Below are 17,602 nucleotides of genomic sequence, written 5' to 3' on the forward strand. Positions count from 1 at the left end.
AAGCCTACCGTGTGGAACCTTGTCAAATGCCTTACTAAAACCATATAGATCACATCCACTGCACTACCCTCATCTATATGCCTGGTTAGCTCCTCAAAGAACTCTATCAGGCTTGTTAGACACGATCTGCCCTTCACAAAACCATGCTGACTGTCCCTGATCAGACCATGATATCTCTAAGAATCTTTTCCAACAGCTTTCCCGCCACAGACGTAAGGCTCAAACACAAGGAAATCTGCAGATGCTGGAAATTCAAGCAACACACATAAAAAATGTTGGTGAATGCAGCAGGCCAGGCAGCATCTATAGGAAGAGATACAGTTGACGTTTCAGGCTGAGACCTTTCGTCAGGACTAACTGAAAGAAGAGATAGTAAGAGATTTGAAAGTGGGGGGGGCAGAGGGGGAGATCCATAATGATAGGAGAAGACAGGAGGGGGAGGGATGGAGCTAAGAGCTGGAAAGTTCATTGGCAAAAGGGATATGAGGCTGGAGAAGGGTGAGGATCATGGGATGGGAGGCTTAGGGAGAAAGAAAAGGGGGGGGAGGGAAGCCCAGAGGATGGGCAAGGGGTTATAGTGAGAGGGACAGAGGGAGAAAAAAGAGAAAAAAATGGGGAAATAAATAAAGTAATAGATAGATAGATAGTTAGATAAGGGATGGGGTACGAAGGAGAGGTGGGTCATTAATGGAAGTTAGAGAAGTCAATGTTCAAGCCATCAGGTTGGAGGCTACCCAGGCGGAACATAAGGTGTTGTTCCTCCAACCTGAGTGTGGCTTCATCTTGACAGTAGAGGAGGCCGTGGATAGCATGCCATCAGGTTGGAGACTACCCAATGCCATCAGGTTGGAGGCTCCCCTACTGTCAAGATGAAGGCACACTCAGGTTGGAGGAGCAACACCTTATATTCTGTCTGGGTAGCCTCCAATCTGGTGGCATGAATATTGACTTCCTTAACTTCCGTTAATGCCCCACCTCCCCTTCGTATCCCATCTCTTATCCCCTTATCTATCTATTTATTTATTTACTTATTTATTATTATAATTTTTTTCTTTTCCCCCTTTATTTCCTCTCTTTTTTCTCCCTCTGTCCCTCCTACTATAACTCCTTGCCCATCCTCTGGGTTCCCCCCCTTTCTTTCTCCCTAGGTATCCTGTCCTCTCCCTTCTCCAGCCTCATATCACTTTTGCTAATCAACTTTCCAGCTCTTAGCTCCATCCCTCCCCCTCCTGTCTTCCCCTATCATTTCGGATCTCCCCCTCCCCCTCCCACTTTCAAATCTCTTAATGTCTCTCCTCTCAGTTAGTCCTGACAAAGGGTCTCGGCCCGAAACGTCGACTGTATCTTTTCCTAGAGATGCTGCCTGGCCTGCTGCGTTCACCAGCATTTTTTGTGTGTATTACAGTCGTAAGGCTCACTGGTCTATAATTACCCGGACTATCCCTACTACCTTTTTTGAACAAGGGGACAACATTCGCCTCCCTCCAGTCCTCCGGTACCATTCCCGTGGACAACGAGGACATAAAGATCCCAGCCAGAGGCTCAGCAATCTCTTCCCTCACCTCATGGAGCAGCCTGGGGAATATTCCGTCAGGACCTGGGGACTTATCCGTCCTAATGTATTTTAACAACTCCAACACCTCCTCTACTTTAATGTCAACATGCTCCAGAACATCAACCTCACTCATATCGTCCTCACCATCATCAAGTTCCCTCTCATTTGTGAATACCGAAGAGAAGTATTCATTGAGGACCTAGCTCACCTCCACAGCCTCCAGGCAAATCTTCCCATCTTTATCTTTAATCGGTCCTATCTTCACTCCTGTCATCCTTTTCTTCTTCACATAACTGAAGAATGCCTTGGGGTTTTCCTTTCCCCTACTCACCAAGGCCTTCTCACGCCCCCTTCTTGCTCTCCTCAGCCCCTTCTTAAGCTCCTTTCTTGTTACCCTATATTCCTCAATAGACCCATCTGATCCTTGCTTCCTAAACCTCATGTATGCTGCCTTCTTCCACCTGACTAGATTCTCCACATCACTTGTCACCCATGGTTCCTTCACCCTACCATTTTTTATCTTCCTCACTGGGACAAATTTATCCCTAACATCCTTCAAGAGATCCCTAAACATTGACCACATGTCCATAGTACATTTCCCTGCAAAAACATCATCCCAATTCACACCCACAAGTTCTAGCCTTATAGCCTCATAATTTGCCCTTCCCCAATTAAAAATTGTCCTGTCCTCTAAAGGTTTGTCCAGAGTGAATAGTGTTACTCTGGGGCTCTGGTACCTTGACCCCAGAGTAACACTATTTCATTTGGCTGTAATCATGTATGGTTCACAATGACAACTAAACTTGAACTACAACGAGAGGTTGGACAAACTTGGGTTGTTGCTCTGGTGCAGTGGAGGCTGAGGGGAGATCTGATAGAAATTTATAAGATTGAGAGACATAGATAGACTCGATAGACAGTATCTTTTTTGCCAGGGTTGATGTGTCTAATATGAGAGGGCATGCATTTAAGTTGAGAGGGGGGTAATTTTAAAAGGAGATGTGAGACACAAGTCTTGCTTTTGCACAGAAAGTGTCTGGAATGTACTGCCTGGGGTGGTGATAAAGGCTAATATATCAGGGATTTTTAAGAATTGTTTAGGCAGACACATGAATGTGAGGAAAATGGAAGGATATGGACATTGTGTAGACATAAAGGATTAGTTTAATTGACCATTTAATTACCAATTTAAATGGTTTGGCACAACATTTTAGGCCAAAAAGCTTGTTCCTGTGCTGTAATGTCCTATGTTCTATATTGAGTACAGGAGTTGGGATGTCATGTTCCAATTATATAAGACATTGGTGAGGCCTAATTATGAGCGCTGGGTGCAGTTCTGCTCAGCTATCTACTAGAAAGGTATCAGGAAGATTGAAAGAGTGCAGAGAAAATTTACAAGAATTTTGCCGGGACATGAGTATTTAATAGTTCAGTAATATTTGAGTAATCTTGTAAATATATCGTTTGATTAAGCATTCTTTGTTGTTTACATAACCATGTTTATATGCAAAAATATGTGAATTGCAGACGTCATGATGCTACCACATGATATGTACACACCTCACTTAAAGCAAAAACAAACATATATGAGTTATCCTTTGGAATTCTTGCAATTAAATTTATGTTTGGAGTTACAAAATGGAACAGCAGCAACAAGGTATTTTAAAATGAACTGGAGATGACTAGCTACCTGTAGAAGTGCAGCGAGACATTTGAGTTATAAAAAAGCAGCACAGCGCGTGTTTTTCAGAGGGAAGACATGATCCCGTTTAAAAAAAGACAGAAAATGGAAGAATTCACTGGTTCATAAACAGTGAGTACTGGGTGATAACAATCATAAATAAAAGGGCAGAAATGGCTACATACATTGATCAGATTGACACGTTCCAAACACTACAGATAACTGGAATATGTATACTGAACAGGCTGAGCAGTATTTTAAAGCAGATTTTAAAGCCAATGAGAAACAAGTACCAGTTTTGCTGAGTGCATTAGATTTAAAGGCATACAGTCTGCTTAGGAGTTTGACTGCTCCAACCAAACCAGCAGAAATGAGCTTTGCTGATATCGTGCAAGTAATGCAGGAACATTTAGAACCAACCCATTGTTGATTACAGAATGCTTTAGGTTTCATAAGTGGAACCAAAAGGAAGGGGAGTCCATTTCAGCAAACGTGGCTGAATTGAAGAGATTGTCTGAGCACTGTCAGTTCAACGATGGGCTGAATGATGCACTGAGATTGTTTAGCTTGTGGAATCTTACAAAAAAACATTCAAAAATGGCTCCTAACTAAAGCACAAATTACACTTAAAAAAAACAGTTGAAATTGTTGTATCAATGGAAATCAGAGACAGAGATGCAACTGAGTTTCAGTCAGAAATAAAAGTGAGAGTGAACAAAGTTGCACCATCTAGACAGAGGCCTGTATGACCAAACAAATTGGGTTACCACTATTACAGGAGCTCACATACACCAGTTCAGTGAAGGTTTAAGGATGAAAATTACGGAAAATGCAATAAAGTAGGAAATATATAAAGAGCATGTCGGACAGACAAAAATAAATGGACTGCACAGGGAATAGAAAAAGATAAAAAGTGGCAGCTTCAAAACGAGCACTAATCTACATGTTGTTTAAAAAATCTGATAGTGATGAGAGTGACATAGGACTGGTGTTCCAGAATACTAGTCCTATGTCACACTCGTCACCATCAGGTCACTATCATCACTAGTCAGTGATAATGGACCACAGTTTGTTGTGGAACAGTTTGTCATTCCTAAAAATCAATGGAATAATACATTTTACATCTGCACTGCATCATCCAGCTACACAAGGCTTGGCGGAAGGTTTGTCCAGAGTGAAAGAACATACTGCAAGCAGAGCACACTACACTGACACTGAAATAGAAGCTCACCAACTTCTTCTTTACCTATCGCAATATAGCACAGTCCACAACCAACAACCCACCAGTTATGTTGTCCTTGGGTCGTCCTTTGCTTTCACACTCAGATCCTTAATCCCAATCTCGGAAGAGTATGCAGGACAAACAGCTGAGACAAATCGAAGGCTCCTCAAACAAGGAGCTTTCGTGTTTCACTCCTGGACAAGCAGTCCTGGCAAGGGACTGCAGAGGTGATCAAAAGTAGGTACTCAGAAAGATGCAGGACACAACTGGACCGCTCTCCTCCACAGTGGAGATTGCGTCTGATATCATTCTTTGAGATGACAAATTGATCAGTTAAGAAGAGCAGAGTCAATTATTGGAGAAGAAAGGTGGCTACTGCTGTCAGAGCCACTTCCCGCAGAGTCAGAGTTAACTTCAACGATCACCATACAGGAGGCCTCAGAATTTGAGACTGTTTCACAATAAGTCTCACCTGCCAAGAAGAGCGATCCCCCTTTTCAGGATAGATGTTATCCCACAAGAGGTAAGAACGCCTCCACAGCGACTAAATATTTAGGTCTGAATGGGACAATTTAAAATGTATTATGCAGTGGATGTCTGTATAGTAGCTCTATTATATAGCATGCTCTGTATATAGTTGAGGTGCATTCTATATTGAGTTGGAGTTTATAGCTAAGCAGGGAGGAGTGTTGTGTATTTAATATATCAGCAATATTTGAGTAATATTGTAAATATATTGTTTGATTAAGCATTCTTTGTGGCTTATACAATTCATTATGGTTATATGTAAAAAATATGTGAATTGCTTATGTCTTTTCCCTCCAGTTAGATTTATGATTTGGAGTTACAAAACATAACAATGAGGACATGAATTATAGGGAAAGGTTGAATAGGTTAGAACTTTGTTCACAGGACTGTATGAAAATGAGAGATTTGATAGAGGTAAACAAAATTATGAGGAGTATAGATCAGGTAAATGCCAGCAAGCATTTTCCACTGAGTTTGGGTGAGACTAGGTTATGGGTGAAAGGTGAATTGTTTAAGACGAACACGAAGGAGGGTTTCTTCACTCGAAGGATGATGTGAGTGTGGAACAAGCTGCCAGTGGAAGTGGTGGGCTTGGCTTTGATTTCAACATTTAAGAGAAATTTGGACAGCTGCTTGGATGGAAGGGGTATGGAGTACTGTGGTCCAGGTGTGGGTCGAAGGGACTAGCCAGAAAAATAGTTTGGCATGGACTATATAGGCCGGTGGGCCTGTTTCTATACTGAAGCACACTATGACTCAATGGGCAATACTATTTTTTCCAACATGATGCAAAACTCATTAAGATTATCTATCTCTTCCTTTAGTTTACTATTTCCATTCAGTACTTTTATTTAATGCATTTTCAGGTGTGGCTGTATTAGCAATTCAAATATCCAATCAATGGCTTACCTCTACAGTACCAATACACAGAGCATACAGCAGGCATACAGCAAGTAAACTGCGGAAAAAGCCATAGAGCGAGGAGATTAGCCCTGTTGCAGCTGAGAAAACACAATTATTATGGATGTTATTTTATTTTTAAACTTCACTAATTTTTCCACAATCACTAAACCATTCCATCTACCCAACACAGACTTAAAGCTCACATATCTGGTGTAATGTAAATGAACTATTTCTCATCTCGAGAACACAAGAAAATCTGCAGGTGCTAGAAATCCAAAGCAACACACACAAAATGCTGGAGGAATTCAGCAGGTCAGGCAGTATCTATGGGAAAAGAATAAACAGTTGATGACTTGGCCTGAGATGATGATGGTTTACTCTTTTCCATAGATGCTGCCTGACCTGCTGAGTTCCTCCAGCATTTTGAGTGTGTTGCTTTGGATTTCTAGAGTTCATTTAATTTTATGCATATCTTAACTGGTGTCCCCAGGCTCCTTAAACCCACATTTCTTGGTCACCAGTCTTAAAATCTTAGTTTAAGATCAAAATTCTTGTTTCCTGGTCAACATTTTACCATGTTAAAAGTACTGAATAAATGCAAATGTTCACTGTAATTTCTTACCTTTCTTTAAGATATTGAAAAGCAAATTGCAATCCACCTTGAGCGCTCCATCAGTCTTCTTACCCCCTCTACATTTATTCACCGCCAGCTGATCGTCTCATGTTTTCTATTGCCCTGTTTGCTCCAACCTGCCTCCCTCCAAACCTGCAGTACTACACTCACTAAGGATCAAATAATATGATTGGTGTTGTTAGGTGGACTGATAGCTAATTTGCAGACACTAAGCACCTGCTTTCCAAAACTTCCTCATCTCTCTGTTCAGACCATGACCCTATTGGTAAACATCTGGGCATGTCTCCTACATAGTCATTGATTTTAATTTCTCTGGAGACCTTCCTTCCATAGATAATAGCAACCACATGAAGCTCATTCTTACTTCTCCATCAAGGCACTGGTCAGACTGCACTTGGAAGATCATCAGCAGCTTAGGGCCCCTTATCTAAGCAAGGATGTGCTGGTATTGAAGAGGATCCTGAGGATATTCATGAGAATAATCCCCAGAATGAAAGGGTTAACATTTGAGGAAGGTTTGATAGCTCTGGGCCTGTACTCATTCAAATTTAGAAGAATGGGGGGGGGGGGGAAATCTCATTGAAACCTATTGAATATTGAAAAGCCTAGATATAGGGTACATGGAGAGGATGTTTCTTACAGTGGGGAAGTCTAGGACCAGAGGGCACAGCCTCAAATACAAGGACAAAATTTTAGAACAGAGATGAGGAAAAATTTGGTGAATATGTGTAATTTATTGTCACAGGAGGGTGTGAAGGCCAAGTCATTGTGTATATTTAAAGCTGAGGTTGATGGACTCTTAACTAGTAAGGGCATCAAAGATTACGGGGAGAAGGCAGAAGAATGGGGTTGAGAGAATTAATAAATCAGTCAAGATAGAATGGCGGAGCAGACTCAATGGTCCGAATAGCCTAATTCTGCTCCTATTTCTTATGGTCTTACAACGTCTATAAAAAGTATTCAGCCGTCCCCCACTCCCACCCCCTCAGAAAGTTGTCATGTTTTATTGTTTTACAACATTGAATCACAGTGGATTTAATTTGGCTTTTTTGACACTGATCAACAGAAAAAGACTTGCGTGTCAAAGTGAAAGCAGATCTCTACAAAGTGATCTAAATTAATTACAAACATATAACACAAGATAACTGCTTGCATAAATATTCGCCTGCTTCAAGTCAATATTTAGTAGATACACCTTTGACAGCAATTACAGCCTCGAGTCTGTTTGGATAGATATCTATCAACTTTGCACATATGGACACTGCAACTTTGCCCGATTCTACCTTACAAAACTGCTCAAGTTCTGTCAGATTGCATGGGATTGTGAATGAACAGTCCGTTTTAAGTTCAGCCACAAATTCTCGGTTGGATTGAGGTCTGAACTCTGACTTGGCCACTCCAGGACATTAACTTTGTTGGTTTTAAGCCATTCCTGTGTAGCTTCGGCTTTACGCTTGGGGTCATTGTCTTGCTGGAAAACAAATCTTTTCCCAAGTCACAGTTCTCTTACATCAGGTTTTCCTCCAGAATTTCCCTATATTTTGCCACATTCATTTTACCCTCTACCTTCACAAGCTTTCCAGGGCCTGCTGCAGTGAAGCACTCCAACAACATGATGCAGCCACCACCATGCTTCACAGCAGGGATGGTGTGTTTTTGATGATGTGCAGTGTCTGGCTTATGCCAAACCAAGTGTTTAGACTGTTGGCCGAAAAGCTCAATTTTGGTTTCATCAGAACATAGAACCTTCTTCAAGCTGACTTCAGAGTTTTCCATATGCCTTCTGGCAAATTCTAGCTGAGATTTTATGTGCAGTTTTTTTCAACAGTGGCTTTCTCTTTGCCATTCTCCCACAAAGCTGTGACTGGTGAATCACCCGGGCAACAACTGTATGCACTGTCTCTCCCATCTAAGCCACTGAAGCTTGTATCTCCTCCAGAGTTGTCATCGGTCTCTTGGTAGCCTCTCTCACTAGTCCCCTTCTTGCATGGTCACTCAGTTTTTGAGGATAGCCTGTTCTTGGCATATTTATAGCTGTGCCATATTCTTTCCATTTCTTGATGACTGACCTGACTGTACTCCAAGGGATATTCAGTGACTTGGAAATTTTCTTGTATCCATCTCCTAACTTGTGCTTTTCAATAACCTTTTCACGAAGTTGCTTGGAGTGTCCTTGTGTCTTACCAGCAGTTATACCTTCTAGATGCAAGTGTATTTTTACTACAATCAATTAAAACACCTTGATTGCATATAGATCTCGAAAAACAGATCTCCATTTAACTAATTATGTGACTTCTAAAACCAATTTGCTGTACAAGTGATGATTTGGTGTGTAATATTAAAGGGGGAGGTGAATACTTATTCAATTAATTATTTTGTGTTTTATATTTGTAATTAATTTAGATCATTTTGCAGATATCTGATTTCGCTTTGACATAAAAGAGTTTTTTTCTGTTGATCAGTGTCAAAAAACCCAAATTAAATCCACTGTGATTCAATGTTGCAAAATAGTAAAACATGAAAACTTCCAAGGGGGTGAATACTTTTTATAGGCACTATATATTCTAAAATCCACAAGCATAGCTTATCCTGGTAGCCCCATTGTTTCAGTCTGTTCTTCCACAGAATTTACTTCTTCCCATCCCGATTCTGTTCTTTCTCTCGCAAACATGAGGAAATCTGCAGATGCTGGAATTTCAAGCAACACACATAAACGTTGCTGGTGAACGCAGCAGGCCAGGCAGCATCTCTAGGAAGAGGTACAGTCGACATTTTGGGCCTTGATCCTTCGTCACGACTAACTGAAAGAAGAGCTAGTAAGAGACTTCCTCTGATATCTCTTTCCACTTGAACTTGTGATACCTCTGATGCCCTCTGCCATTTTGACAGTTTCCTGCTGCACCCAGCTGATTTTGTTCCCCATGAGAATCAACTCTCCCTGCACCATACCATACCAGTATTCCAAGAGCTCTTAGCTTCATTCTTTACAATGACCCAACCAGGCTCCTTGCACAGTCACCTTACTTCATCTGGCCAAACTTGCTCTGTATATTAACCAACTTCTCCTTTAACCTCACTCACTTCCTCCAAACTAATGGTTTGGGTTAGGTGAACCTACATGGGTTCAAGCTATCCCTGTCTGCTTATAAAAATGTGATTTTGCTCTACACAGACTCTGTCTCTCCCAACTTTTCCCAGTAAATTGATGACAGTATTTTTGCTGCATCCTTCACTCATATAGATCTCTCAAATTTGCCGCACAAGTTGATAGGTAGGTTAAGAACGCGTATGGTGTGTTGGTCTTTATTAGTCGAGGGATTGTTCAAGAGCTGTGAGGTAATGTTGCAAGTCCTATAAAGATCTGGTATTACCTTGGAGTATTATGGTCATTCCTGGTCACTTTATTATAGAAAGGATGTGGAAGCTTTAGAAAGGGTGCTGAGGAGGTTTACCAGGATGCTTCCTAGATTATAGAGCCCCGTTTTAATGAGGAAAAGTTGAGCAAGCTAGGGCTTTTCTCTTTGGAGCGACAGAGGATAAGAAGTGACTTAATACATGTGCACAAGATGACAAGAGGCAAATATCGAGTAGATAGCTAGTGCCTTTTTCAAAGGCCAGAAACGGCTAATATGGTGGAGGGGGGAGGGTAGGTAATGTTAAGGTGATTGGAGGGAAGCATAGGGCTGTGACGGAGGTAGGGTTTTTTTTACACTGAGTAGTAAGTGCATGGAATGCACTGCGAGGTAGAGGCAGGTTATAAGGGACATTTAAGAGACTCTTAGACAGGCACATGGATCAAAGAAAAATGGAGGGCTATGTGGAAGGGAAGGGTTAGATTGATTGAGGAGTAGGTTAAATAGTTGGTAGATTATCATGAGCCAAAGGCTGTGCTGTACTGTTCTAATGAAAAAAAGAACTCAGATGTTTCATCACCTTTGGTGTCTATTTCTGTCCAGTTTGCAATGCTACTTTGACCAAGTCTGATTCTTTTCTACTTGTGCACTTCTCCATCACCATCTATGGAACCAACTTCCACAGCAAGTTGCAATGTTTAAAACATATTTGTACATAAGAAAAGTTTAGACAGATATAGACCAAATGCAGGTACATGGGATTTGCTCAGGAAGACATATTTGGCATGGACAAATCGTGCCAAAGGACCTATGTCTGTGCTTTTTATCTCGATGACTCTATCTCAGGGAAAATTTAATAACAAATAGAATTTAATCTGGGCAAGTGTGAGATGTTGCAGTTTGGGAGGTCAAATGAAAGGAGACTGTATCCTGTTAATGAAGGCCTCTTAATAGCATTAAGATAGAGGGATCTTGGGTTCAGGTCCATAATTCACTGAAAGATGCTACGTAAGTGAATAAGGTAGTAAAGAAGACATTAGGCATGTTTACCTTTACTGGTGGGTGTGCTGAGTATAGCAGTAAGGAAGTCCTACATAAACTTCAGTCAGACCACGCTTGGAGTATTGCAAGCAGTTCTGTTCACTCCATTATAGGACGGATGTGAAGAGGCGCAGGAGAGCTTTACTTTTGGATTCAATGAGTTATAAGGAAAAGTTGGAGAAACCTTAGATGTTCGCCCTCAAGCATCGCAGGCTGAGGAGAGACCTGAGGCAGGTTTTTAAATTTATGAGAGGCATAGATAGTGTAGGCAGTCAAAATCTTTTCCCCAAGGTAGAGATGTCAAACACCAAGTGATATGTTTTTAAGGTTAGAGGGGTAAGTTCGAAGGTGATGCGAAGGGCAAGGTTTTTTTTAAATGCAGGTAGTACTGGTGCCTGGAAAGAGTTACTGAGTTAGTAGTGGAAACTGGCTATTTCGTAGAGTTTAAGAGGCTTTAGATAGAAACATTAATATGGCAGAATATGGATGATGCACAGGAGGAGGACATTTTAAGATAAATTGGCATCAAAGTCAGCACAGTATGACCTGTTAAGTGCCGTACCATGTAGCTATCTATTAAAAAGCCTACGGACTGCTACCACAATCTCAACACCACTGCTCACCCTGCTTTCTGAAGAACTACACTTCATTCTCCCAGTTTGTCTAGTTCCTTTCTATTTGTTCTCATGTCACCATCTTCCACACAACTGTTGTTAAGATGTCTGCCTTTGTTTTTGTTTTCATGCCACTTTTGATTTCTTTCACAATCAGTGAAAGTCTGTGCCTGGGGTTATCAAGCTTTCAAACCAGTTTGTCTTTATTTTCTCTTACCTAAATACTCCATGGCTTTGAACATGTTTCGCTCTTTTGCCTTGCCAAATCTCAGTAGCAGTTTTCACCTCACTGCTCTAAGTGATTGATACTTGACATTTTACAGATGTCAGTCCCTGCTTTGCAAACCATTTTCTGGTATGAGCCTGAAGCCGAAAACACCTGCAGTATCTTATCTATGTATTTTCCTGCCCTCCTCTGATGTATACTAACTTGGCTTCCCAAGACATAGGACTAGAATAAGGTCACTCCTCTTCTAATCAACTTTGGCCAGCTCCTCTCCCTTGCCCCTTACTCCACTATAATACTGATACATCTGACTTTATCTTCTCCCTCTCAGACTGCAGAGTGAATTCAAGATTCAAAGTACATTTAATATCAAATTACTGGTATGTATACAGAATACAACTCTGAGATTCGTCCTTCCGCAGGCAGATGCAAAACAATGAAACACCATGGAACCCGTTCAAGAAAACATCAAGCACCCGTGTGAAAAAAGCACAAGTTGCACAAACAGCAAAAGTCAAGCGGACAACAAATAGAATATCAAAATTCAAAGCAGGAGTATTCAGCTTAATTGAAACCTCATCGACTTCTACTTTGTTCATTGCTTCAATCAGAGAAGAGCGGTACAGTCAATCTTGGGCTTGTGCCTGCCTCCAGGCCTCCAGGCTGCACATTCCGCTCCAACCTCACCAAACTCCCTTGCAGACAGCAAAGCGCCAGTTCGCTCAATTGGTCCAAAAACACCAAACTGCAGGTTCCAATCACACGCAGCTTAGTAGTAGAATCACATTTGAAAGAAGTAGCAGTAAAAGAAGTAGTTTTGTGAACTATCTGCAAGATGTTGCTGCTGGTCACGTTGTTCACTGACACCACTCTATCATATTATTATCATTGCCTCCGAAGGGCTCCTTAACATTAAGATCCCTTATCAAATCTGGTTCAGTAAACAATGCCTAGTCCAGAATTGCCTTTCCCCTAGTGGGTTCAGCTACAAGCTGCTCTAAAAAGCCCTCCTATAGGATCCAGGCCCAACCTGATTTTCCCAGTCTACCTGCATACTGAAAGCCCCAATGACCACCATAACATTGCCGTTGTTACATGCCTTTTCTATTTTCCATTGAAATTTATATCCCACATCCTGGGGACTGTTTTGGGGTCTGTCTATAACTCCCATCACGGTTATTTTACCCTTGCAGTATCTTAACTCTATCCACAAGGATTCGACATCTTCCGATCCTTTTTCATTATTTTTTACCAACCACAAGACCAAGACATAAGAGCAGAATTAGGCCATTCAGCCATCCTGTCTGCTCCGCCATTCCACCATGGCTGATCCCAGATCCCACTCAACCTAATACACCTGCCTTCTTGCCATATCCATTGATGCCCTGACTGATCAGGAAATGATCAACTTCCGCCCTAAATAAACAAGGGGTGATTGATAAGTTTGTGGCCTAAGGTAGAAGGAGTCAATTTTAGAAAACCTAGCACATTTATTTTTCAACATAGTCCCCTCCTACATATACACACTTAGGCCAGCGGTCATGGAGCATACGGGTCCCTTCTTTGTAGAAGTGATCCACAGCTGGGGTGATTGATAAGTTTGTGGCCTAAGGTAGAAGGAGATGAGTTATTAACTTCAAGCTTTCTGCATTATCACTCAAAGAGCTGAACTGCACATGCATGTAACAAGAGCGTCTTGGACCTCCAGATGGGCCACAGCAGAGGTGATTGATAAATTTGTGGCCTAAGGTAGAAAGCGATGAGTTATACAGCTCTCGTTACATGCACGTGCAGTTCAACTCTGAGTGATTATGCAGAAAGTTTGAAGTTAGTTCATAGTCATACTTTATTAATCCCGGGGGAAACTGGTTTTCATTACAGTTGTTCTATAAATAATAAATAGTAATAGAACCATAAATAGTTAAATAGTAATATGTAAATTATGCCAGTAAATTATGAAATGTCCAGGACCAGAGGCTCAGGATGTCTGAACCTCCAAGGGAGGAGTTGCAAAGTTTGATGGCCACATGTAGGAATGACTTCCTATGACGCTCAGTGCTGCATCTCGGTGGAATGAATCTCTGGCTGAATGTACTCCTGTGCTCACCCAGTACATTATGTAGTGGATGGGAGACATTGACCAAGATGGCATGCAACTTAGACAGCATCCTCTTTTCAGACACCACCGTGAGAGAGTCCAGTTCCATCCCCACAACATCACTGGCCTTACGAATGAGTTTGTTGATTCTGTTGGTGTCTGCTACCCTCAGCCTGCTGCCCCAGCACACAACAGCAAACATGATAGCACTGGCCACCATAGACTCGTAGAACATCCTCAGCATCATCCGGCAGATGTTAAAGGACCTCAGTCTCCTCAGGAAATAGAGACGGTTCTGACCCTTCTTGTAGACAACCTCAGTGTTCTTTGACCAGTCCAGTTTATTGTCAATTCGTATCCCCAGGTATTTGTAATCCTCCACCATGTCCACACTGACTCCCTGGATGGAAACAGGGGTCACCGGTACCTTAGCTCTCCTCAGCTCCTTAGTCTTTTTCACATTAAGCTGTAGACAATTCTGCTCACACCATGTGACAAAGTTTCCTACCGTAGCCCTGTACTCAGCCTCATCTCCCTTGCTGATGCATCCAACTATGGCAGAGTCATCCGAAAACTTCTGAAGATGACAAGACTCTGTGCAGTAGTTGAAGTTCGAGGTGTAAATGGTGAAGAGAAAGGGAGACAAGACAGTCCCCTGTGGGGCCCCAGTGCTGCTGATCACTCTGTCGGACACACAGTGTTGCAAGCACACGTACTGTGGTCTGCCAATAATTACTCATCTTCTTTTACCTTAGGCCACGAACTTATCAATCACCTGTGCTGTGGACCGCTTTTTGGATGTCCAAGACACCGACTTCTACAAGGAAGGGATCCGTATGCTCCACGACCGCTGGACTAAGTGTGTAAGTGTAGGAAAAATAAACGTGCTGGGTTTTCTAAAATTAATTCCTTCTACCTTAGGCCATGAACTTATCAATCACCCCTTGTATGCATGAGGTACACTGCAGTCTGCAGCAGAGCATTCCACAGATTTACTACTCTCTGGCTAAAAAAAATTCCTCCTTACCTCTGTTCTAAAGGGTCATCCCTCTATTCTGAGGCTGTGCCCTCTGGTTCTGGATATCCCCACCACAGAAAACATCCTCTCCACATGCACCCTATCCAGTCCTATCAACATTTGGTAGGTTTTAATGAGACCCACTCCCGCCCCCATCTGCATTCTTCTAAATTCCAGAGTACAGTTCCAAAGCTGCCAAATGATCCTCATATATTAACCCCCTTCATTCTCAGAATTATCCTCATGAACCTCTTCTGGACTCTCTCCAATGACAACACATTTTTTCTGAAATACGGGGCTCTAAACTGCTGACAACATTTTAAGTGTGTCCTGACTAGTGGCTTATAAAGGCTCAATATTATCTCCTTGCTTTTATATTCTATTCCCCTTTGAAATAAATGCCAACATTGCTTTTGCCTTCTTTACCACACTCAACCTGTAAATTAACCTTCTGGGAGTCTTGCACAAAGTCTCCTAGGTCCCTCTGCATCCGTGAAGTTTGAACATTTAGGTAATAATCCACACTATTGTACCTTTTACCAAAATGCATTATCATATATTTCCCAACACTGTATTCCATCTGCCACTTTTTTGTCCTTTCTTCCAATATGTCCAAGTCCTGCTGCAATCGCATTGTTTCCTCAGCATTACCTACCTCTTCACCTATTTTTGAATCATCTGCAGACTTTGCCACAAAGCCATCAATTTCATTATCTAAATCATTGACAAACAATGCATAATGTCCTGGTTCATTTTTTTTTACTGTTATGCTGTATGTATTTCCTTTTGTGCTGTTCTTTAGTGCTGCTCGTTTTCAGGTTATGTTTGGGTTATTGTTGAAGGCGCGATGAGGAGAAACGTGTGCCATCCAATTAGGATGATTAGATTATGGGGAGGTTTCTCTGGTGAGGGATACTAAGGTTGGGCTTGGAGCTTTTGTTCGTGAGGAGACGAAGAGAGAAGATGCTGGGGAAAACTGCTCACAGCATAGGATCCAGTGGGAGACCTGTTTGTTTGAGATGGATTACAAGTGACGTTCGGACAGTGGTGTGTGCTTTCATGTTGAGAGGGCCAGCGCGTGAGTGACAGAGAAGTTCAAGATGAACTCTAACTTGTGTGCATTTGACTGCTTAATCAGAATGGGCCCTTTTCTTTTTGTTATCCTTTACTAACCCTTTAGTTAACATTCATAAATATAATTCCTTTAATCGTCTATTATTTTATGGCATTAATATGTAACAGGGTAGCAAATAATACAGCATCCATTCAAATCGGGGTTTGGGGTGGAATCGAGCGCGCCTCAACCTCATGAGATTGGCTGGGCCAGAACTGGTCTTCCCTAGACTTACACAGCCAAGGAAAGCAAGGTGAAAAGCAGCGGTCCCAATACTGACCCCTGAGGAACACCACTAGTCACCAGCAGCCAATCAAAAGGCCCCTTTTATTCCCACTTATTGTTTCCTGCCTGTCAGCCATTCCGCTATCCAAGCTAGTATCTCTCCTGTAATGCCACAGGATTTTATTTTGTTAAGCAGCCTCATATGTGGCACCTTATCAAACACCTTCTGAAAATCCAGGTGAATGACATCTACTGCCTTTCCTTGTCTACCCTGCTTCTTACTTCCTTGAAGAACTCTCTAACAAATTTGTCAGGTAAGATTTCCCTTTACAGAAACCATGCTGACTTTGACTTATTTTATCATCAGTCTCCAAATACCTCGAAACCTCATCCTTAATCATAGTCTCCAACATTTTCCCAACGACTGAGGTTAGGCTAACTGGCCTATAATATCCTTTCTTTTGCCTTCCTTCCTTCAGAAAGACTGGAGTGACATTTGCAATCTTCCAGCCCTCCGAATCCATGCTAGAATCAAGTGATTCTTGAAAGATCATTCAGGACTCTGGGATGTAGTCCATCTGGTCCAGGTAACATATCCACCTTAAGACCTTTGAGTTTACCTTGCGCTTTTTCCTTTGTAACAGCAAAGACATTCACTCCTGCTCCCTGACACTCATGAACCTCTGGCACACTGCTTGTGTCTTCCACAGTGAAGACAGATGCAAAGTACCCTTTAAGTTCATCTGCCATTTCTCTGTCCCCCATTACTACCTCACCACCATCATTTTCCAGTGATCCAATATCAACTCTCACCTCCATTTTACTCTTTATATAATTGAAAAAACTTGTGTGATCCTGGTCCGACCCCACTTGGGAGTACTGTGCTCAGTTCTGGTTGCCTCACTACAGGAAGGGTGTGAAAACCACAGAAAGAATACAGAGGAGATTTACAAGGATGTTGCCTGGATTGGGGAGGGAGCATGCCTTATGAGAAAAGGTTGAGTGAATTCAGCCTTTTCTCCTTGGAGCGACGGAGGATAAGAGGTGACCTGATAGAGGTGTACAAGATAATGAGAGGCATTAACCATGTGGATAGTCAGAGGCTTTTTCCCAGGGATGAAATAGCTAGCATGAGAGGGCATAGTTTTAAGGTGCTTAGAAGTAGGTACAGAGGAGATATCAGGGCTAAGTTTTTTATGCAGAGAGTAGTGAGTGCGTGGAGTGGGCTGCTGGCGGTGATGGTAGAGACAGAAATGATAGGGTCTTTTAAGAGACTCCTGGATGGGTACATGGAGCTTAGAAAAATAAAGGGCTATGGGTAAGCCTAAGTAGTTCTAAGCTAAGGACATGTTCCGCACAGCTTTGAGGACTGAAGGACCTGTATTGTGCT

At 42.0% G+C, this 17,602-nt stretch overlaps 1 protein-coding gene across 1 annotated transcript in view; it reads right to left on the reverse strand.

The window, feature by feature from the left end:
- Nucleotides 1-17,602, reverse strand: part of LOC140211013 (pecanex-like protein 2) — a 270,987-nt gene that overhangs the window by 164,902 nt on the left and 88,483 nt on the right. The window contains 1 exon segment of the mRNA XM_072280359.1: nt 5,896-5,987. Coding sequence (XP_072136460.1) covers nt 5,896-5,987 — 92 coding nt within the window.

The sequence above is a fragment of the Mobula birostris genome, chromosome 2 (genome assembly GCF_030028105.1).
Source record: "Mobula birostris isolate sMobBir1 chromosome 2, sMobBir1.hap1, whole genome shotgun sequence".
Taxonomy (NCBI): Eukaryota; Metazoa; Chordata; class Chondrichthyes; order Myliobatiformes; family Myliobatidae; genus Mobula; species Mobula birostris.